We start from the raw sequence: 24,416 nt of genomic DNA on the forward strand, positions 1-24,416 counted from the left end.
TGTAATAGGTTCCATATGTCATTTTCATGTATTATATTTTTATGCACATATATGATCTTACTTTATTTGTATATATATGAAAATTCAATATATAGACATGTATTACATTTGCACATATGGGATATTTTCCTTTCCTGGTGCCTGTCCCTGATCCTCTTCCTGATTCACCTCTGCTCAGACTTTGTGGACGGTCCCTAACTCGGCCCCATGAAGTGAGACGTTCAGGGAGCCGCTGTAACTGTCGATGAACTTCAGTGAAGAGGGAAAAGTTGGTAAAGATGCATCGAAACTGAGAAACTGTCCAGTAGCCGGACTCCAGTTCTCTGCAGCGGCTCACAGCTGAACCGTTTGACCCAGTCTGAGGAGCAGCGGGCCCGTGAGGTGAGGTTTTGGTGATTTAGTGTTTGTAGGACGAAGGCTCGATGGTTAAACTCGCCGAGTGCTTTCGTTGTTTGCGTGGCAGCTGTCTGCACCGGGAGAGTCCAGTAATGTCAGAGAGGAGACCAGGGGAGTTTAAAGATAATGTGTTTAAGTGTTTGAAAATACAGAAGTCATCAACCAGGACTCATAACTAACATGTCTGAGGTTTGTCATGTATTTATAATGTAATGTGGGCTATTAAACATAAACGGAGCACATGAGTCCACAGCTGTCACTGCTGCACAAACCTCAACATGCAGAGGCAAATAAAGCCCAGTTCATATTGTTGTATAACAGTCTTTTCTTTTCTGTCTGTTCCAGGTCTAAACAGCTCTTCAGAAATGATTCACCTGAAGACAAAGAGGGATTTTTAAAACCAATCACAGCCTATTTATTGGGAGTTTTCTGGTTTCATTCATTGCTGCTCCAGTGACAGAGGACAATGACTTTTTTAATGAAAAAGAAGAAGTTCAAGTTTCAAGTGTATTTCACACTAGAGGAGCTCACGGCGGTGCCGTTTGTCAACGGGGTGCTATTCTGTAAGATCCGGCTGATAGATGGTGGAGACTTCGCTGTGACGTCATCCAGGTATTTAGAGCAACTCGTCACTTCCGCGTTGAAACCCACTAAAACCTCAGTTTCATGCTGTCCACACTCTGTGTTTGACTTCACTGATGTTAAGTGTCTTTCTTTAATGTTTTCTACAGAGACAGATTATATAGAGTCACTCTGCTGCAGATGATTCACCTGTTTGTTGATAGTGTTCTGTCTTAAATAAGGGACTGAGTGCAGTGGATGGTGACAGCTGTAAAACTGGTCTGAAAGTGCAGCTCTTGCAGTTCAGCCTTTAGCACACTGTGTGTTATTTTACCCTCGTGTCTCTTGGGAAAGTTGCCCCAGCTCCACCCTGGAGCTTCCCAGTTAACACAGCCACCTGTAGCTGCTCTGTGGGAGTGTGTTGAGGGTATGTGCTTTGCTCAAAGGCTCCCGGACAAAACGGTTGAGGTGTCGGGAGAAGAAATCATTCACTTTGCTGCTCGGATTCAAACTGGCAATGTCACAGTCCCAGCAAGAGTCTCTTCATCACTAAGTGAGAAAATACCTTTTATTCTCTGAAGACTGGGTGAACTAACCCTTTAATCATCAGCAATTAGAAGATCAAAAGTTTGATGGTCGCCATCCTCCATCCATCAGTGTATAAACCTCACTGTGTGAGTAAGCTGAGGGGAAGTGCCACGACAAGTCATAACCTTCTAGTCCTAACTCATTTAAGGAAGACAATAATGTTTAAGATTTTATGTTAACTTGTTTGTTCTTTGTCCTCTGCACAGTTAGGAAATCATCTTTCAGAGACATTAAATGTTTTTGTTCAGATTACTGCTCAATACTACCTTAACTCTGATGCCAGTTCAAGAATCGCTCGACACTGAAGGAAATACATTAGTTTGATTTCTTTCCAAAACTTTAGATTAGAAGATCAATAATCAGTCTCGTGTCTGTGTGGAGCTGGAGTCAGACTGTTGTTATCTTAGCTTAGCATAAAGACTGGAAGCAGGGGGAAACTGCTAGTCAGGCTCTCTCAAGGTAAAAAAATGTCTTTATTGCTCAGCGATACAGTTGTCACGTCTCAGAACAACAGCATGGCTGTTACTAACGCTGAGAATGAATCACATCACACTCACTAATGAACCTACATTATGGGGCTGATTACTCCTGCCAGAACACATGTAGGACAGGATTGTACCTCATTTTCATTCTTATTTTAGCCAATAACTAATAATAATTATAACACACTGTAGTTGTATAACACCTTTCATACAAGAAATGTAACACAAAGTGCTTTACAACAAAGAAATGACCTGCACCAAGTGCTTCCCATGAAAAGAAAAGACAGAAAATGAACATAAAACCTGTTTAAAAGCATTGATCCAAGATGAAAAACATTAATGTAAAATGAGATCAAATCATTATTAAAAAGGCAGACATTTAAAAGAAGTGCTGAGCATAAATGTGGCACAAAGTGCAAAATTTCAGAGCTAGTCAAAGGCTAAAGTGAAGAAATGAGTTTTGAGCTTTCTTTTAAAAAGTAGTCAGTGAGCTGGCCTCTCTGATATCTATAGGTAGCGTGCTCTACAGCTTTGGGCCGTAGCTGACGAAGGCTGCGTCCGGTTTTCCTACGGCTGTTGCTGGGAACCTTCAGTTAAGCAGAAGTGGATGACCTCAGTGTTCTCGGAGGTACATAGTTAATCAGGGAGTTAGCGATGTAGCTTAGCTTGGTCCTTGCCATTGTTTCTTTCTTTCGATATGTTCTCTTACGCTGCCAATAGATTGAAAAGAGGTAGAACCATTTGATCGAGGTATCCCTTTAATTTTGTAACATGTGATAGAATAACACAGATGAGACAAGAAATAATTGAATTAGTTAACAGTTACCAGTCACCATGTTGGGCTGTGGTGGGACAGTGGGTTGGTTTGCTTTGGCTTTTGAACTGAAGAGAACTCCACTCTGTTGGTAGTTGCAGTACTGTTGTAGAAAAGGGAAGTGTGAGCAGTCTGGTCTGCTCTCCTGTCTGCTGTGACTGGAGATAATCTGTTTTCTGCTTTTACTGTTCAGTGTCTACACCAAAGGAAAGATCAGACTTTATATATTTTACAGAGCTGTTGTATGAGGTTACAGTTAGAAATGTCGTATTGATGTTTAATCCCTGAGAATAGTCTTTGTCACGACTTTAATTGGTCTGATATCAGACGTGAGAGAAAACCTTCACAGCCATGTGGAAAAAGGATCAAATGTAGTTACTTATCCTGATTGTTGTTCATGAATCACATGTGCTGTAAAACAATATGGATCAGAATTCAGAGTGGATGAAGGATGGAGGTTACACACCTCTGTCTGCGGGTTGCTCAGGTTCCTCTGTCCTGTTTTCAGAACTGTAAAAACTGTAAATCTCTTCAAGATGCTCATAAAACTCTGTCACTGTCCTGCACAATGATTTTGTGTGAATCAGGAACAAGCTACCAAAGTCTATCAGAGCAGAGCATCCCTCTATCTTCAAGCATCTGTTGAAGACTCCTCTCTTCACAGAGCACCTCCTCTCTAACACCTCTAACACCTCTAACAGCCCCACATGTCTGACTAGCTCCTACTGTGGACTTCACCTGATCTCCTTCACTAATTAAACAGATGTAGTGCTTAGTTCTTACACCAAGGTCTCTACTGCTCTGAAGCTTCAGTGGTGAACCTCACTGTAAGTCTCTTTAGATAAAAGCTGCTGCCAGATGAGGAAATGTAAATGTCATTATGGTCCAAACATGATGAAACCATGAGACATTAGTAGTTTTTTTATAAAATATTTTAACAACTATTGGATGGATCGTCATGACATTCGATACAGGATGAACTGTAACCTGGGCTTCCTCAGCCTTAGAACCAGGTACAAATTGTAATTTTTCTAATACTTTATTTTATGATGAAATATCTACAAAACTACTGACATCCCCGTCAGCCTTGGCTGTACTTATTCATTTAATTATTAAAGTGTTCATGGGTTGGCTGTTGAGGCTGCTGTGATCTCATTGGGCGACTGTCTCGAGTTATAGTTACACACCACCATGTGTCACATGCTCATGTAAACTGTTCATATTTGCTTGACAATCACCTTCACACAGTTACAGACATGTTTATCTGAGAGCTGCCAAATACGTCACTCTCAGTCTCACTCCCACATTTAAGGCCGCTCTACCTCTCAGCTTTGGCTTGAGAGGGAGAGCGGGTCGTCCACTAATCAGAGGGTCGGTGGTTCGATCCCCAGCTCCTCCAGTCCACATGTCAAAGTTGCACAAGAGAATGAACCCCACTTTGCCCCTGATGTACCATCGGTGTATGATGTGTGTGATAGAGATGCATATAGATGTATATAGCAAGCACTGTAAGAATGTGTGTGTGAATGTGGCGGATAGTGTAAAGCTTTAAGTGGTTGTTAAGATGAGGAAAGCTCTTTATAAATACAGTCCATTCCATTTAGTCCATTTACCACCTCAGACAGACACCTGCTAACATGACCAGTTACTGAAAAACACACATAGAGACCAGACGACATGTGTGCACCAGCTGTTGTTTGATTAATGGTTGGGTTTAGGACAGTGGTCCCCAACCACCGGGCCATGGACCAGAACCTGGCTGTGGCATATTTGCTACAGAAAGGACAAATTGCTCATTTATTTATTTATTTTAATCGGTAAAATACAACAATTGCTAAACCCTGACACCCTGACACCCTGACAACGGGTCTGTGAGAAATTTGCCTTTCGAAAACCGGTCCATGGTGCTGCTCCCAAGGTTTGGGATCGCTGGGTTAGGAGATTTTGATTGCTAATCTGTGTTTGTCTGCATGTGTCTGCTTGCGTGTGTGTGTGTGTGTGTGTGTCAGCATGTGTCTGCTTGCGTGTGTGTGTGTGTGTGTCTGTCAGCATGTATCTGCTTGTGTGAGTGTGTGTGTGTCAGGCTCATTTGCATCTCTGTCTCATTCTTCAGATTCTTTCACCAGAAAAAAAAAAAAAAGGCAGAGTGACCAATAGGAGGAGAGGGTTTATAACTCACACACATTTGTAGCAGCACTCCAGCACACACATTAATATCCACCTGAACAGCGGTGAGTGTGTCCTACAGTGTGTGTGAGCAGACGAGTGCAGATGCAGTCATTGACCATGAAGCAACTCCTCTTTCACAACATGTTCTCAGAGAGTGCTCAGAAGAATCAGAACCTCTGTTTGCTGCTGCAGTTAAAGCCGACGTGTTTTATCAGTTGTGTTTGAGCGCTGTAGGTAAATGTTCCTTCCTGCTGCTGCTCTGTTTGACTTCATCTCAGATGTGTTCACTGAGATTAGGCCTGAGTCTGATAATCACACTGAAATAACATTTCACTCAGGTGTGTATCCATCCACCTGCTGTCATGCATATTTACTATCTGTGCATTAAATAAGACATGAGTGGACACACTGGAAATAAAAAACAAAAACTTCACATATTGAAACTAGAATCACCTCCTCATGGTCGTCTGCCTCCTGCACTCAGACTAGTTTCAGGTTACATCCTGTTTATCCAGAGTCAGAGAAGATATGAACCATTTGTGTGACATTTTGTCATAATTGCTGTGAAGTCTTGAGTAATGACTAAAAAGTGTTTTGTGAGGTCACACTGACCTTTGACCTCTGACCACTAAAATCCAATCATTTCATGAACGTTGGTGCTAAATTTAAAGAAGTTCCGTCAAGGTGTTACTGAGATATCAGTGTCCAAGAGAATGGGACGGACGGACGGACAATCTGAAAACAATATGCCTCCAGCTTTGACTGTCGCCGGCGCAGAGGCATAAAAAGTTTTAATTCTTGGCTGAGGTGGAAAAGTTGATGTATTGATAAAACCAAAACAAAGTGCAGTGATCAAGCTTCAAGTGAAAACATGAAAACACACACAGCTCCGAGATGATGAGGAAGCTGGAACCTTCCTCACATTCATACATGAAACAAACGGAAATGTCAGATTTCCACCATGTTTTCTTTTAATGACCTCATCTCGTTGTTTCTTCTTCTTCTGCAGTTGTATAATGGCAGCGACGGGAGGATAAGCTCCATCAGCTGTTTGTCTTGATGAGCCCACGTCCTAATATTCATACATAATAGATTCTTACAAGTTGTCCTACATTTGGATAGAAATTTGACTCTTGTGAAAGCAGGTCACTGTTTGCTTCAGTCAGTAGTGAGTGACTCATGGAGACAGTGGCTGCAGATGCTCGGAGCAGTTAACTGGACATTTTTCTTTAACTTATTTGTAGACAAAGCAGGTGTGGAAGAGAGTGGAGTAACTGTTGCATGCACCAAATTACATACACTCCTGCAGGGACGGGATGATGTTTGCTTACAGGTACAGTGGTCAGCAATGTCAGCTGTAAACACTGATGCTGGAGAACTGAAGAACTGTCAGGTCGAGTCTAAGTCTTGAAGTGGAGACTCATGGACATAGATCACAGAAGTGACTGTCAGTCATCTTGGACCTCAGTCTACCTCAGTGGGGTCATATCCCACGACTCTATGTAGAGCCAAATGAACCGAGCATCCTTTTGTCGTGGAAATGCGGAGTGGTCCAGTCCCCTGTAGATCTCACAGTGGGAGCTGCTGGTGGAGACTTCAGACAATCATCACTTTACATTTCAATAAGCTCTAACTCCACATCCTGTTCTCTCTACAGAGAACGGCTTTGACAACAGGCTCATGAACAGCTTCATGTCTCTTCTAAATGGCAGCAAATATTGAAAGCACTTTTTAAATCCTGATCAGTGACATGGATTTGGTCACATGTTTCTCCAGTAAAATATAATGAAGGCGAGTTAGTTGATGGAGACAAAGGAAAAAGTTAATTAAATGATGAAGGAGGAATGTATTAATTCATCCATTCATTTAGTTTTGATTTGGATCGTGCCTCAGAGTACGGACTGTAATCGACCATTTTAATTATTGTTTCCTCATTATGAACATGATGTATAAGTAGAGGTGCAGCTGTCATGTTTTTGGTAGTCTGCACCAATACCATTGAAATTCCACGATGCTCGATACCAACAAACTAACATCAGGCTAAACATGCAAATGTTAGCCTAAACAAGCTAACATTAGCCCAAACAAGCAAATGTTAGCCTAAACAAGCAAACATTAGCCCAAACAAGCAAATGTTAGCCTAAACAAGCTAACATTAGCCCAAACAAGCAAAGGTTAGCCTAAACAAACTAACAGTAGCCTAAACAAGCTAACACTAGCCATTTTGAACATTGTGTGTGGAGTGTTGCTACAACAGATGTCAACTGTCACCTTCCACTACTTTTCTGTTTTCTTCCTGGTTATGTCCAATCCTGTAAACGTATGAAAATGGGTACAACTGTGACGACTGGCCAATGGCCATGCCTATACTTTTATTTGACTGGTAGCAGAAATACAAAAATTTACCTTATTACCTAGCAACTGCTGTGCGCATCCACATCCACGACCCCACAACCCCATGACCCCACGACCCACAACCCCACCGTGAATTCAGGCAGAGAGAGACTGAGGTGGGAGCCAGCAGGACTCTGGGCCGAGTGGTTATGGCGCATACCATATGGGCAAACTGAGCCCTTAGCAACTGGTCCCCGGTTTGGCAACCCTGTCACAATTTCATGTTGGCATCGAGTATTGGTTCTCGTGACATCCCTGGTGGAAATGCACAGAAAAGCCCATAAAATGTATAAAATGATCAATCAACATATTTGATGATTAGGGTCCAATGTCAGCTGGGATTTGCTCCAGGCCCCTGTGACTCTATAAGGATAAGAGGTATGGATAATGGATGGATGATGATTAGTGTCTAATGGAGGGAAATTCCCAGCGCAGTAAACAGTCTTATTGATCTGTATTGATTATAGATCTGGTGAGGGGGTTTAGGGGGTTTGGGGTCTTGCTCCTGTTCTGGTTGTCATTTATCAGTCCAACATGTTGTTCACAAAGAAATAGCTTTTCAGTCTTTCTCTTACTTTCTGTGCAGTTTCCATAATCAGCTAACAATCTGAATGAATTAAAAAGCATGTGTTGATCAGTAAGTCAGACTCATTATGAACAGCCCCTTGGAGGCGGTGACCCTCCAGAAAGAAAGCGTTGCTTGTGTCTACCTGTCGTACAATGGTGTGTTTGTTGAGGTAGGTTGGGCTGTAAGAGAAGAAGCAGCAGAACCTGTCTGACCGTTTGTGTTTCTCTCAGGTGTGTTGTTGTCAGAGCTGTTCAGGTAAGAGTTTAGCTCCTCTGATAAAGTTAGTGCTGGAGGATGCCTGCCTCATCACTGAGGACATAAAGTCAGATTTATATTACACACCATGATGGTTGCATAGTCACAGCTGTGAAAATGATGTTGCTTATTATAACAATAATGAGATATCCAGAGATGGAAAGCATGAACACACTTTATCTTTAGTGTTTTTTTAGTCTTTAAAATGCAGTTGACTCAGAGGTGAAGTGATCAGTGATCAGATCCAAACATCATCTGCCTCAGTTTTTTTTCCACATGACAGATTTCTGCTTTTCTTCTCTTGCTCTTTTGTCTTTCTCTCTGGTTTGAAATGGGCGGGGCTTAGGTGGATAAAGGTATGATGGCATGTACCTCTGTGCACCAATCAGAGTGAAGCAACATTTGAATCAAAAAGTGACTGCAGTTGGGGGTGTTTGCCACACCCACACAGTCCCGCCAGTTTCATCATCAACTGAAAATATTTACTGTGGTTTATTAACATTGACAATACTAACAGGACATTGATTAATTGACCTTGCCCCTCTCTCTCTGTCTCTGTCTGTCATAGTCAGATTGACTGGTCCTTAACAGGAATTATGGGTATGTTTATTTGCATATAGAGCGGGGAAGCTGAGAGACATGTTAATGCCTGTTTTATTTTTTAAGTCCTTGTGTTCTTAGTCTCTTGCTGTGTTAGAATTTAAAGGCCACATCCAGTGGCGGACCGCCCGTTGAGAGAACTGCGACAATTGCTGGTGGCTTGAGGGTCGTTTTGATCTGCACCGTAAATAATCAACTTAAAGACCCTCTGATGAAAATCAAGTGTTTACCCTTGTTAACATCCATATGATGTTTTTATATAAAACAAGACATATGATGAGTGAAATAATCATCAACACCATGACTGAGTGTTTCCACCTTAAACTGCAGTGAACCAACAACAGTCTCATAAACACCAATTCAGACAGCCAGGGTTTGATATGTCACAAACCTAAGGAACCAATCCTGTCAACTTGTGGGGACGGGGGGGTGGGGCTAAATAAACCTGAAACCTTGTCAGTACAGAGGGAGAAAGTTAGCATTAGCACAACCACTAACAATGTGTCAGCCACTGCCAGTTACAAGCTAACAAACAACATAAAAGATGCTAACTACGCTAACCATTCTGATTTCTCTGCTAGTCTATTTTTGATTTTGTTTTTCCACTTTTTATGAAGGAAAACAATGTTAAACAAAATTGCAGAGGATTTTTACAGAGTTTAGTACATGTCTGGAGAGGAACTTTAACTAGCGATAAAGAGTTGATGGACCAATTAATATAAAATAATAATAATAAATGGAAATCATTTTCATATTTATTCATTAGCCACAAATTTTTGTATTAAGTAATCTGGATGAATTTTATGAAAATTTATAACTAATCTGGAACCTGTTATATCAAAATCCAGGGTTAGCCTACAGAATTAGTAGTCTGATGGTTAGCATGAGGATTTCTGCTTTGTGTAATCTCCGGGATCTCTGTCAGTGTTGTTTGCGGCCATATTATTTTCATTACCTTCACACAATGAATCTCTCAAAATTACAGCATTCTAATATTTTAGTGACATTGTGTATCTGTGCTTGTACATGAGGAAATAAATCAATAAAAGTTGCTAGTAAAGGAAACCATGCTGTGGGCAGGTGTGCATGTCTTCCTACGTTGTGACATCTCATTCCACAGAACCACCATGTGGGACTATCTGTGATCAGTGAGGCAGCAGAGCTGTGTGCAGAGAGCTGGACGGTTCATAGCGTTTCCTCTGAAATGAGCTGTTGCAGATAACATCAGAGTTTAAGAGCCAAGTCAGGACAAGCCCAGCACACTGATGGTCTGAGTGTGTGATGTGTAGAGAGGTTAGTGAACCACATTGACAGCTTTAGTGTTAGTGTCCTGACGATACTGCTGTGGTCTCAGCTGGAACAGCTCACCTTTACTGTACCTTTACTCATTAGTCATCAGCTTAGTGAGAAAAAAGCAGTTTGTAGACAGAGGGAGGGACACCAGATTCCACAAACAAAGATCACACTCTCCTTTTGGCCTGAGCTCCAGGCTGTTTCCCGCCTCCACTCCGCTTCACAGTCATGGAGCATTGTCAGGTTCAGCGTCTTCTACATGGAAAGTTGTGTAGTTGTAGTTGTTGTGCCGTTAAAGGAAGGAATGCTACTTGTCAGTTTCCCCATCTAGATAACCTGTAGGTAAGAACCACCTCCACATCCTTTACATTCCATCCACCACTTATCTGAGGTCAGGTTACGGTGGCAGCAGGTCAAGAAAAGTCCAGACGTCCCTCGGCGTCTACGTCGAGGTCTCCTACCAGATGGACAAACCTAGAAGACCTTCAAAGGAGGGCACCTGTAGGAGGACCCTAACCAGATGCCGAACCACCTCATCTGGCTCCTTTCAACATGAAGGAACAGCAGCTCTACTCCGAGCTCCCTCCAGATGTCAGAGCTCCTCACCCTATCTCTAAAGCTGAGCCCAGCACCCCCCCGTGAGGGTCGGAATGAAGACTGACCGATAAATCAAGAGATAACCCTTGCCCTCCCGGCTCAGCTTGAGCATAACATAGATTCTTCTCAGCGTATCATGTTGATGCAGGTGATTTTTTTCAACAACGTGCAAAACACTTTTTCTGCTCCTTGGAGATGAAAGGTCAGTGAGGTTGAACTCTGTTGTCCCTCAGCTGTGACAGAATGAGTCCTAAAACCTGGACATTTTAGCTCCTGCTGTTGCCTAAGGTCAATGGCTTTATTGAATGTGTTTTTGGTTAGATGGCTGAAACAAGGTCTGTGTCAAAACAAGCTCAAGACATTTTCATATTTTATTCTACGACATAAAATCAGTCAGTAAATACCCCAGTCCTGATTTCTTTAAGCCCTTACGTCTCGGTTGTTAACAAGTGTCTAAATGAGACTGCAGAGGGTTTTGCTCGGGAGGAGTATAAACATCATCACGTTGAACATGAAAACTGATCTACTCTCCAGTCCACCTTTACAGCCTGGTGTTTATACAAACTGTCTCTAACTCCGTCAGAGGAAAGGCTTTGGAAGAAGAGGTCAGAGCTGAATCAAACTACAAGCTGAAGTTTAGTGGTGGTGAGGCTGAAGTCATGTGACCGTGGTGTTGAAGTCATGTGACCGTGGTGTAGTTGGTTTATAGCCAAACATTAGCTTTTTACTTCTGCCGATTGTATTGAGGCTTCAAACATCATGAAGTGGAGTTCATTAGTGAAGATGATCCTGCTGAACTAAACCTGTCAGGATCATTAACTGTTGTTTATTTTCTCTAATAATCCAAGAGACAATGTTAAAATCCCATTGACTGTTAGTGGAGGGAACCAGGGGGATGCTAACGGCGAGTTGGACTACAGAAATACATCATCCTGCAGCACTGTGTAGATGAGGCTCTGAGGTCTCTAACTGTGGTAGAAGCTGCTGTAACAGGACTTAGAGTCCCGACCTAATGTCTCGTCATCTAATGTTTTAAATGACGATGTTTATGAAAATATTTATTAGAGGATTCATGTGAGAAACAATCGCTATGTTTATTAATTAAAGCATCAACGTCATAACGCTGCAAATGTTAAAATCCATGAATGATGAAGTGACTGAGAGAAGTTGCTCTTCTGCAGCAGTGCCACCACTCCCTCTGCCACCAGGTGCCAAATATCACACGGGCATTGTGACGATCTGTAAATGTCATGTCTTAATAAAACTGTGAGGAACATGAATCTGAAAGTCTCCTATGTCACAATGACAAAGGGCCACAGTCTAACAGGAAGACAAGGCGGATAATGACTTGGTTTTAATTGTGGACCTCAGTTTGTTTGTTTCACAAGAAAATCTCAAAAAGGTTCTTTTCAAAAATTTTCTCCTGAACTTCACTTCCCTGAATGAAAATGAAACCTTGTAACCTGTGATTGTTTATTGCGCAGATCTGGATAAACATTTCAACAACATGTACTGAAGTTTTCATGATGAATAAAAAAAATGTTCAAATGACATCTCAGCCACATGTATACTGAACCAGTTGTTTGTTATTGAGGAGTTTGTGCAGTGGTTCACTGAGTATTTCAAGATGTTTCCTGAACCAATTTTATGCTAATCAAGTTTCTTCCAAAGAAACCTCCTTCATCCAGATCTCCCACTGCTTATAGCATATAGAATCAATGTGACTTAATGCCATCTGATGCGCAGACAGTAATAAACCCCTGCACTTTCTCCTCCAGGGAAGAGTTCATTCCCGGTTCAGCCTCGTCATGAAATATAGAATCTTAATACGAACTGTCTGTCTCCATCTTCAGCTTAATGTACAGTATTTTATCAGATCCTCTCAGTGCTCCACTAAAATCATTTGCGTGTCAGAGACAGAGACAGAGACAGAGACAGAGTCAGAGACAGAGACAGAGACAGAGACAGAGACAGAGACAGAGATGTCCTACACCAAACTACATGCAGATAAACACCAAATCTGTTTTCAATCTGCACACTCAGTGGAAAACCCCTGAGCTCGGTCTTATGTGTCACATCCCAGGATGAGATCATCTGGACCCTCAACCTCACAGACTTCATGTTTTCTAATAAGAGGCCGGAGAGACAGCTGATCCTTCTCTATTGATTCTCCCTATGATGAATATTATTTCCTATGTTTAATAACATTCAAATACATGTGATCTACATGTGAACACATCCGCTGTAAGGTTATTTCCTCCTCCTATCAGGCAGATTTATTTCCATTTGTCTCTTGGGCATCAGGTTTCAGGCTCATCACAAGACCCATGACTCACTTTGTCAAGTATTGAGGCCGTGAGCTGTCCACCTTGTTTGTCTTCCTCTGGATCAGATTATACCTCAGATTCATGTTGTCTTTTATAAAGAAATGTGATGCAGTCTGTCAACCTGGTCCATCCTTCAGCAAAGGATGGACCAGGGGCCCCATGAATGGAAGAGGAGGGGGCTCAGGCTGCAGGTGGCCTTGAGCTAGACAGCCCCCCTGGAACATGCCAAGGATTATTATTATCATTATAGTGTCAGAGGGGATGTTGAGCTCTTTGTTTACACCTGTATACATCACATCAACCTGTGTGTGTGTGTGTGTGTGTGTGTGTGTGTGCAGGGAGGAGGTGCAGCAGAACTGCGTTCGATGGAGGAAGAAGTTCTCCTTTGTGTGTAAAATGAGCGCTAACCCGATCACCGGTGTGTTGGACCCCTGCATCTGCAGGATCTCTGTACGCAAGGTGAACTACAAATCCCAGCAGCCACCTCTCCGTGCTTCTCTGGGTTCTGAATGTAAAGATGAGAGTAATGTACAGTCAGTGTAAACCTGGTTTGTCCTCAGGCTACATGTTCTCCATATACTGTGATGTGTGTTTGTTACAGTTTGCCTCTTTCTGTTTTTCCAGGAGCTCAAAGGAGGAAAAACCTTCTCAAAGGTGAGTTTCTTCTCTGATGATGTGATGAGCAGCTGCTTTAAATATATCAACAGTAATGTTTAACCAGCTCGGTGTGAGCTCATAAAGAGCTGCTTCATCTGTACACCAGAGTTTTACAGTGTCAGTGATGGTAAAACCTGTTAAACTCCAACCATGTCAACATCACGAGGATCAGGATCACACTGTGTTTACTGCAGTATGTGTGTGTGTGTGTGTGTGTGTGTGTGTGTGTGCGCGCAGTGTACAGCTCAACTTCAAGCACCTGTAGTTTAAAGTATCAGCTGTTTGCAGCTATGACAAATAGTTGGCATATTGTCAAGTCTCAGCTGATCACAGGGATCATTTACCTTCTCAGGTGATTCACATGGTTCCTGCAGGTGGTCTGCTGTGTGTTGGCTCATGTCAGTTTCTGTACTGTCTTCTATTATCAAAACATCAAGATAGGAACCATTAATCAAAGCAGTGACTGTTTCCCTTTTTACACCAGGTTATCAGGTATAAGCAGGTTTTTTATGACAGATGAACCTGCTGAAGAAAGGTGATTAACACCTTTCACACTACCAGACGAGTTTGCCAGAGAGGACACACACACAAGTGCAGGGAGTGATGTCATCACATGCACTTACAGAGCACACACACACAGACACGAGGGGAGAGAGCTAGCTGCTAGCTGCTGTGCAGACTCTCATCTCCAGGGTGGTGCTACTGTGTCAGAGCCTCGCTTTGGTCGGTGATTGTGTGTTTTTTTTTTTTAAAGTATATTTTTTTGGGCTTTTTATGCCTTTATTTGATAGTGCAGTAGAGAGAGACAGGAAATGGGGAGGCAGAGAGAGGGGGAATGACATGCAGCAAAGGCCGTCCGATGCGGGACTTGAGCCGGGGCCAATTGCAGCGAGGACTGTAGCCTCTACACATGGGGCGCCTGCTTAGACCACTACGCCACACGACGCCCCGTGATTGTGTGTTTTTGAAACCTATGTCAGGGCTGCACCTCACTCTTTTATCTCTGAGCGAGTGAAGCTGTGGTGTTTCTGGTGTAACAGCGTTGTGCTGGACAGGTGACAGGTTTGCTTACATCACTGCTGATCAGAGCTGATCAGAGAACTGATAAATACCTTTGACTGCTGCAGTCATTTTACCCGGGTGTGAATGCTGATTGTTCCATTTTGACCAGTGGAAAGGAACTCATTAGATAAATCTGTGAGTTTGCTTTATGTTGATTCAATGTGAGTTTATGATTAACCAAATTGAGTCTGAAGCTAAAGCTAGTGACCCCTACAGGCTGCAGCATTCATTACAGTCAACAACATGAATGGTGGACAGAAGAAGAAGAAGAAGAGTTTTGTGTAGTCAGGTTCCAGACCTCTGAATCACTGAGATGCTGATGTCCTCAGTGATGGCTGTTTCCAGGCAATCAGAGCGTAGTAGGTGGGACTAAGAATCAGAAAGAAAAAAATAACAACCTTCCCAGCAAAGAGTTTAATGACATTTTCAGATTGACTAGAGGCTCGGATGGAAGAATTTGCATGAAATATGTTTATAGGAACATTAATGGAAATGAGGTAGAGCTAAACACAAGCTGTGGCCCCTCAGGAGGGAAACAGTGCAGACATCATGAATGAGGAGGTTAAAGTAGGTCATTGACTTCATTCACTTCCTCACGCCATGGGACTGGTCCAGTGTCAGTTACTGATGTGGTTCACAGTGGACGAATAAGATCTTGAAAAGAAAAAAATCTCATTGTTTGTATACTTGTCCGTCTCCTTGTCCGTCTCCTCGTCTGTCTCCTTGTCCGTCTCCTCGTCCGGCTCCTCGTCTGTCTCCTCATCTGTCTCCTCGTCTGTCTCCAGTTAGGTTTTGCTGATCTCAATATTGCAGAGTTTGCTGGATCAGGCTCCACAGTTCGCTGCTGCATCCTGGAGGGTTACGACACCAAAAACACTCGACAGGACAACTCCATCCTCAAGGCAGGACACACACACACACACACACACACACACACACACACACACACACACACACACACTGGACTAATCAGCACTAAGGTTTATTAACACATCTGTTTTTTTATAGGTAACAATTGACATGACTCTTCTGTCTGGGGATCCCTGCTTTAAAACGTGAGTTCCTCTGTCTGCTCCCATCACCACCCTACCATTGTCTGTGTCCATAGACTCTGAACACAATTATCAGTGTATGAGTGGATAGAGCAGAATGTTGATGAGACTTTCTGAACTTTAGAAAAGTTTTAAAAAAAATAATGACAGCGCAACACAAAACAAGTTCATGTTGTTGGATTTTGTTGCTGTTGTTATTGTTATGTAAGTTTTGGAAATAAGGTTCCCATAATTCTGGGGTTCAGGTGAATATAAACAGGAAGTATAATGTTAGCGTAGAACTACAAGTCGAGCTCCATGTTTATATTTCTTGTATATTTGTAACTCTGTAACTTTCTGCCTCTGAAAAAGCTAACTTTTTGAAATACCCATTATATTTTCTGCCTTTTGTTTTGACCTCCAGGCCCCCCTGCACAGCCAAATCTGTCTCCACGGGGGACCAGGACCCCACCCTGCAGCTGGACTGTAAGGGAGAGAGCACTGATGCCACACTGCAGCCACTGGGGGGCATCGTGGAGGGAGCCCGCACCTTCAAACCCCGACAGTCATCGGTACGAAGCTCAGGTAATGACTCAGCTTCATTATTCTCTGAAACCAGCTGCCCTGAAATGATTACAGGCTGATCATATCATATTTGATGACATGTATTTATTTAATATGTGTTGAGGTTGTTGGTGTTGACCCATGTCCATGAGTCAGGTGTCAGTGTGTTGGCTGTGTGTGTCCTGACTACAGGGCTGCCTGAGGAGGGAGAGAGTGTCTCCAGTCCAGAGGAGGTCTTTCACACCGGTCACTTCCGCAGCTCCAGCTATGCCAGCCAGCACAGCAAGATATCAGGTCAGAGCGCCGTTCACTTACTCCTGCTCCCATCAGACATTTGACTTCCTCCTGCTGAGACCAGGGAGGTGCTGTGAGAGCAGTAGGACAATATTTGACCTGGGGTGAATGTAATCAAGTGGTGGTGCTGCGCATCATCCAAGGGTGGACTACCAACTGGGAAAAGTGAGCAACAGGCCTAGGGCCCCAGAAACCCAGGAGCCCTGAGTGCTGTAGTGTTACTGTGTGTTACATTGGCTCGGACGATGTTTCTTGCTATTATCGGATATTAGCCCAAGCCTAGTGTTACCTAATTTGTGGTAATTAAATTGAAAATTTGTACCATGAGCACGAGCACCATGACCCAACATGAGAAGGATGTGTCCTGATTGATGATACAACCATGTGAAAGAAACTCTTGCAGCAAACAGGCACTGAAATGAACTTTTCTTCAAATGTTACAGGTCCCATATAGTCTAAAGGTAGATGTCCATGTGTTGTTTGATTATAGATCAGGTCTAGGTTCTATATTAATACTGTGAAAGTATCAAAGCCTCAGTCCACAGAGAAATGCACACAGCCTGTATTCAGAAACTGAGCCTTAAAACCAGCCGTCAGGACTTCTGGAACTTTGTGATGTCACAACAAAACAGTCACTAACCTCAGCCACACCCCAAGCCCCGCCCACCTGGACCCACCATCCAACCTTGCAGGATTTGGTTTCTCTGAGTGTTTTCCTGAAATCTGCTATATTTCTATTGGATCACTCAGAAAACAGTCAGCCAATCAGAAGAGAGGCTCAGCCGATATCAAAGCACCTCCAACATCTGGATCAGCCAGAGTCATTTTGGAAACAAGTGCTGTGGACAGATGAAGGTAAAACAGTGACACTGTCCATCAGTGACACAAGACAAACTGACAGGGACTCCACTCAGTATCAGCAGACATCCTGCAGTCAGTCAGAGGCTGGTTTCTACAACCTCTACCCATAGCAAGTTAATCCAGGCATGTCCATACATGACACATGACCTACTGTATTCTCTTTTTTGGTTTGAAAATTTTGGCCAAAATGACAGTTACCTCTGCTGCACATCATAAGATATTTTGCTCATCTACTTTCCTTGTTAACCTCTCCTCTCCTCCTCCAGGCTACAGCACAGGTCACTCTCGCTGCTCCAGCCTGACTGACCTCAGTCACCATAGAAACGCCTCCTCCAGCAGCAGCACCTCCTGCGGGGTCGCCCACCCTGCTCAGCCGCATCCCTCCACCCCCACCGAGCATCACAGACAAGCAACTCCTACCAAACCAGAGAGGCCTCCTCCACCCTCTGCAGCAGCCCTCATGTCCAACAGGTCCTCCAGGTACATACAGACACACCTGAGTTAACCCAGGGCTAATACATTGGTTGGCAAATTAGCCAATTAATGAGCTAAGTTAACAAGCCAGGTATGGTGAGCGCAGACACCGATACCTGCTAATTAATGCTAACATATAGATAAAATAATAGTAGAATTTGACTCACCTCTAAAAACAGGAACACAGACTTCCTCATGTTCAGTTAGTCAGTCAACAACAGGTCAAATTACCTGTCTGATATTTACATGAAAAATCCTCCAGAAGAACCAACAACACACACAGAGAGATCACCATCACTGACTGAGTGAGCTGGGGTGACACTGAGCAGACAGGTAGTTGCTGGACACTGAGCAACTAGCCAACTGTGACGGCACCCACCTGTCACTCAAAGCAGCCACGCCCTCAATTATACACAACGTTAAGCCTTGATAACAGTTGTCATGAAGGAGGAAATTAGCTTTAGAGACTAAAACTGTTTTTAGGACCAGACTATAAACATATTTATTTCTGCACATAACTTAACATGGGAGTCTATGGGGATTGACCACCTCTAGTGGTCATTTTAAGGAACTGCAGATGGTTGCTGCTTGAGCTTATTGAACCTAGGTGTCAATGAATTCTGTTGACCCTGTTTTACATCATATTTGCATCTTGCATTACTCAAGAATTCATCTGCTAATTATGACAAAATACACTTAACACCCTTCATTGAAATCCTTCAAAGTCTGCACCACATATTATATGAGTCTGGATAGACATGGATGTAAACTGCAGCTTGACTGGTTAGCAAAGGCAAATAATGAATGAATGTATGTGAACATGAATGTCATGAAATCTAAATTCAGAACAAGACTGATAGATAAGCATTTAACTGACTCAGTAAATGGACACACTCCTGCGTGAACCTCTCCTGTTGACTCCAGGCAGAGCCAGTCACCTCATTAACCATTCACATACATGTCAGCTATTAAATGAGAAGGTTTTGATTGGTCCAGGGATCTGATGTGTGATACTTAATGGAACTTAGCCATCGTTAATGTCATCAGTAACACCTGCTTTTTGATCTACTAAAGACCCTGCACAGCCTCACAGGTGTTTTTAATTACTGTGGCTGGTCAGGCCTCTGCTCAGGTTGGGTTGGGCAGATTTATGCAGTGAAGTCACCAGACTCTATTTACTGTGGTGGAGTATTAAGGCCATAGTTATTAAGGTTAAAAAAGATAAAAACAAAATATAACAATATAGCATCAACAGCTTTTACATGTCAAATGTGGGATGTGGATGACCTCAAGTTAAGGTTTCACCAGTTTCTTTTCATGGGATTTGTTGGCACTCAGAAAACTCTATATAACCAGACTGTAATATGATTGTTGTATGAAGCAGAGCCTTTATCTGCCTTTTGCTCCTGCAGAGTGTTGCCGTGTTTCAGGTCTGAATCTTCTCTCAGTTGGTCTTTTTCTCACCCGACAACAGGAGGAAGAAGGACACCGTGCAGAGGCAGCCCAGCTGTGTGGACGACACTCGCATCGATGCAGACGACATCGTGGAGAAGATCGTCCAGAGCCAGAACTTCTCTGACAGCAGCAACAAGGAAGGTCGGACAGAGTTTCACTTTCTTTAGTTTCGGCAGAACCTTCGTGTATCACAACCTTAACGCTCTCTTCTTCTTCCTTCAGACAGCAACTTGAGACTGTTTGTTAGTAAAGATGGGACCACTGCCCTCAGTGGGACTCTGGCCAACAGGTACAGTACACATCTACTGTACCGTCTCTCTTTACCAGCAGTACTTTGTCTAAATGATGGTGTGTTTGTGTTTTCTCAGAGGAACACCTGGTGTGTTTGAGCCAGTCGTCATCGAGTCTCACTGACAGACACATGAACTCATCTCCAGCCACATCAGCGTGTTAACGACTCTCTGATCGTCTGTGTGCATGTGCGCACAGCTCGATATAAGACTACTATGATACAGATATTGAGCCTTTCTGCTTTATTTAAGCAGGTGGTTGAAAGTGTGTTTAACACAGCTACTGTATTTTCTCAAATAGTAGACTGGGCTTTTTTTTTTTACCTCAGACGAAGAAAGAGCAGTTAGCATTAGTGTTAGCATCAGGCTAGCTGCTGATACCAAGGTGTCTACAAATACTGAATTAATTCCTTTTCATTAATATGTGGACTGTTGTCCCTTCACCACTGTGTTATGCAGCTGTGATGCTGTATTTCAACAATACTAACCAGCATTAGCAGTGTTAGCAGTCGTTAGTTAGGTGCCTGATGCAAACTAAACACTAATAGACTAGAGATTAGTTATTCTTTTAAAAGGAGAAACACCAGGTTCTCCTTTTCTTCTGGGCTGTAATTTAATTACCAGATTCTATTTGAGAATTTACAGTACTCCAATAATCATTTCTTTACACTGGGTGTGTGTCAGACCTGATCCTGGATCAGTGGGTTGAGTCAGTGGCTCCTGGAACATCTGGAGAATCACTTGTAAAAATCTTTGTTCACTGTCGTCCCTGACTGGAGGTGACACTACAGCACTTCACAAGGCAGCAGGTCAGTTTCAGAGCCGACATGTATACATGTCACAGTAGGAAAATCACAGGTATAAATTATAAAATGAATCATGTCTGAATTCCATTCAGTTGCAACAGTTTCATGGTGGTGCAGTGGTTAGCACCATCGCCCGGGTTCTGTGTGGAGTTCACATGTTCTCCCTGAGTCTGTGTGGGTTTTCTCCAGCTTCCTCCCACAGTCCAAACACATGCAGGTTAACTGGTGACTCTTTCCTGTTGGTGTGAATTTGAGTGTGAATGTTTGTTTGTCTCTATCTGTCAGCCCTGTGATAAACTGGTGACCTGCCTAGGTGTACTGCGCCCTCGCCCAATGTCAGCTGGGATTGGCTCCAGCCCCCCTGTGACCCTAAAAGGATAAGCGTTATTACTACTGAATGAATGAGTGAATGAATGAATGAATGCTTGCTTCACTGTCAATGTCCCAGTTTATCAGGACACGAATTTGTTAATATTCCTGAGCTTTTCCTAATGTCCAAAATGTCTGCCGTGAGTATTGTGTTGCCAAGTGACAGTCTACTCATCAGCTGAACATCAAATATGACAAAAAAAACAGATTTTCAGAAGACAGACAGCTGCAGCTAATAAAGTCAGTAATTAGTCAGTTTGATGAAGCTGTGCTGATTAGCAACCATACTGTGACAGGTTAGTGACCTCTGCTGTGATCCTGTTCCCTGTACTGGGATTCTCTACAGACTGAAAAGAGGACCACTCTGAAACACACCCAGTGACTCTTTGACCAGTGCCAAGAATTAGAACCAGAAATTACTTGAACAATACCCTGAAAACCACCACAGTGTGAGAAGTGTAGTCCAACACTGAAATAATGCTGCGTTCAGGAGCACCTTGTCAACTCTGAAAGTCGAACGTTTCCGAGTTTATCACCAGGAAGTGGTACCTGATCACCTGACAAGTCAGTAACACCTGTGGTAAAGTCAGACCATGAGTCCTCTCGATGGACAACTGGAAACAGTGTTTAAGGTTCATCTCCATATAAACTCATGTGACAGCCTGTTCACTGCTCTGGCTCACTTTCTGGTTTAACCACTGACTGACGACCTCACAAGTCAAGCAGCTGGTGAATGTGTGGTGATAATTTTCTGACTTTACAAGTTGACGAGGACTCAGCAGCTGCAGCACCAGAGCCATCAGAGGCTCTGACTGAGGGCAGACTGGAACTGAAACACAAGCTTTTATGATATTTTAATGCTATTTGATGCCTGTGTACAGTATGTACTTCTATATTTTGCACATGTGTACTCTGTGGGGAGGATTGTTAGAAACCACTAAAATGAAACGGAGATGGTACAGTTTTCTAAAATGACATCTGACATGTTCTTTTTTAAAATGTCTTTATTCTTTTCAGCATTTCATGCCATTGCTCTTTTTATCAGACAAAATGCTCTTAGGAGACAGCATCCTATGTTCATATGGCTGGCCGTATGGAACCGTCCACTCCTTGTACTTACTAAGTCCTTACTCTTTGAATCTGAATCTGAATGCTCTTATCGACTTATCAAGAATGTGAGTTTGTTGTGATGTGCTCACTTGCCTGAATTCTAAATGTTATTCACCTTTTTCAAGCTTTGGTCGAATGTGCTCAAGTTCATGTCACAACTCTATATGCACATTTATTATATGAATGGTTTGTCCTTAAAAACATTTTTACTTGTTGAAAAGTTCCTTATCTGATTTTTGCAGAAAGCAAGCTGAAAATATATTATCACTTATCAATCTCAGTCAAGGTCTTCCCTCTCTTTTAGCTCTATGTTTGGTCTCCACCAGGTCATGAGGGAAATATCTGGGGCTTGTTGCACAAAACACCTTAAGTTTTCTACAAAAGTATGACACTTAAAGGTTTAATTTCACCTTAGCTGAGTGAGTTGAGGGTGTTGCACAGAATATCTCAAAAGGTGTGCTTAGTTAAGTAAAAATGAAGTGAAAGATTTTACAGTGATCAAATTTTACTGTTTCCATGGAGACAGTTTGTGTGCTGGCGATAGCGCTTGTGATACATATATACAATATACTCCTGGGTCTGATTGTACAATACACATTAAGTTTTCTACTTAATCATGACACTTGAGGTTTGCTCTCTCCTTGGTTGAAGGAGTTGCACAGAATTTCTTAAAGGGTTCATTTTCTTCATTTATTGCCAGAAACATGGTCATGTTGCAGTTGAGATAGCGTTTTAAGTAATCTTAAATACTTGTGAACATTTTAAGGAAACCTTAAGTCAGACTTTAAGGAAAATCTTAACTTTAGGTGTTTTGTGCAACTGACCCTTGGGATCTGTTTCGTTTTATTAATTTATTCCTGTAAACTCATGTTACAGTTAAGATAGAGTCAGAGGTACCTTTAGTTTTTTGCCTTACTTTGGTCGCTAAGGTTGTCTATGCAACGGGTTAACTGACTTTAAGTGATTCCTTATGAAGTGATTTTAAGGAAACCTTAACTTAAAGGTGTTTCATGTTACTTTTTTATTTTAAGGAAACCTTAACTTGGACAAAAAAAAAAAAATCTTAACTTAAGGCGTTTTGAGCAATCGGCCCAGCTGGTCTCTGACTTTATGTTACTCGGGCTGTGCAGGTACAGTGGGTTTATTGGAGCTTTCAGAGCCTGAGAGACGGTCTGAGAGATGAAAAGTGTAACAATGCAGAGTCTAGTGATAATTCTGTGTGGGTTTGTCACTGCCATCGACCAACTTCACATTACACATGGTCGTTTGATCCATTGTTATTATTTGAAAAATGATGTGTGCAGCTTTAAGATTGACTTTATTGTTGATTTACCTGTTTGGAAGATATGATTGGCATATGGATCAGTGACTGATAATCAGCTGACTGCTGCTGGACCAAATAGTCTCAATATATCAATTTAAGTCAGTTAATGGACCTACAGGTTCATTAATGTACTTTACTTCAGACAGAGCTTCATGCACTTTGTAGTTGTCGGCAGTTTCTGCTTTCAAAGGTTGCTGCAATATGGTGTTGACTGTAACTCACAGTGGATTAAAAACTATTTTTCATATCACAGTGGAGTGGCCTGTGAACACTGTAAACTGTCCTTGTCCCAGTGCACAGAGCTGACTGTGACACTGTAGGTGGGGGTTGACTGAGGTCAGTCGCTCAGCTGCAGCAGCACAAAGCTCCTGTTGTACCAGGACTGACAGTATACAATAGATCCTCACCCCCATCTGACTCAAGTGTGTGTTTGTAGTGTTTGTGGTCTGCAGTATGTGTATGTTAATGTCTGTGTTGATGCTGTACTGTATGTGTGAATATGCCACTGTGTGTGTGTGTGTATCTTTCCTCTAGTCCTTTAATCCCTGGTTAATACTGGCTACATGCTGCATTAATGCTGTGCAGGACACTGTGGGAAACTTAATGTGACTCCAGCCACAGCAGAGTTTTCTATTTCTGCCCACGCTAGAGAAAACCCCAGGGGCTGGCTGCACAAAACACCTTAATTTTTCTACTTAAGTATGATACTTTTATTTCTCCTTAACTGAAGGAGTTACTTAAAGGTGTTGCACAGAAATTCTTAAAAGGTTTCCTTAGTAAGAAAAAAAGTTAAGTAATTTACAGCAGTAAAGGAGATTTTAGAGCAGTAAAATTCTATTGTTTTGATGGAGACTGCTGATTGCTGCCATTAGCTTGTGATACCTGTTATCACTTTTAGCATGAAACTGCAGAGCAACCATTGACTGCAGGTCAGATCTGTGATGTAGAATCAGTTCCTCATTGTTAAGGGTCCATTGTGTTCTCCCACTCTTCTTGGGATGTGTTAATTTTCTTCATTTATGACCTGTTGCAGTAAAGATAGTCAGAGGTGCATTTAGTCTTTTCCCTTAGCTTG

The 24,416-nt window shown here is 42.5% G+C and overlaps 1 protein-coding gene across 1 annotated transcript; it reads left to right on the forward strand.

Moving 5' to 3' along the window:
- The first annotated feature begins 268 nt into the window (after positions 1-268).
- Positions 269-23,024, forward strand: LOC111221203 (protein FAM102A-like). The gene is made up of 12 exons (XM_022744565.1): positions 269-381; positions 742-1,008; positions 13,383-13,503; positions 13,669-13,698; positions 15,549-15,665; positions 15,772-15,818; positions 16,219-16,379; positions 16,551-16,652; positions 17,780-17,993; positions 19,462-19,583; positions 19,665-19,731; positions 19,811-23,024. The coding sequence occupies exons 2-12, from the start codon at positions 863-865 to the stop codon at positions 19,854-19,856; spliced, it is 1,173 nt and encodes a 390-aa protein (XP_022600286.1). The 5' UTR covers positions 269-381; positions 742-862; the 3' UTR covers positions 19,857-23,024.
- The last annotated feature ends 1,392 nt before the right edge of the window (positions 23,025-24,416 follow it).

This window comes from Seriola dumerili, unplaced genomic scaffold, assembly GCF_002260705.1.
Source record: "Seriola dumerili isolate Sdu_G_001 unplaced genomic scaffold, Sdu_1.0 BDQW01000081.1, whole genome shotgun sequence".
Taxonomy (NCBI): Eukaryota; Metazoa; Chordata; class Actinopteri; order Carangiformes; family Carangidae; genus Seriola; species Seriola dumerili.

Excerpts from the sequence above, each read along its gene's own strand:
- LOC111221203 (XM_022744565.1), top strand. The coding sequence starts at position 863 with ATGACTTTTTTAATGAAAAAGAAGAAGTTCAAGTTTCAAGTGTATTTC. Across the intron at positions 13,699-15,548 it reads GAGGAAAAACCTTCTCAAAG|TTAGGTTTTGCTGATCTCAA; the intron begins GTGAGTTTCTTC and ends GTCTGTCTCCAG. Across the intron at positions 19,732-19,810 it reads AGTGGGACTCTGGCCAACAG|AGGAACACCTGGTGTGTTTG; the intron begins GTACAGTACACA and ends GTGTTTTCTCAG.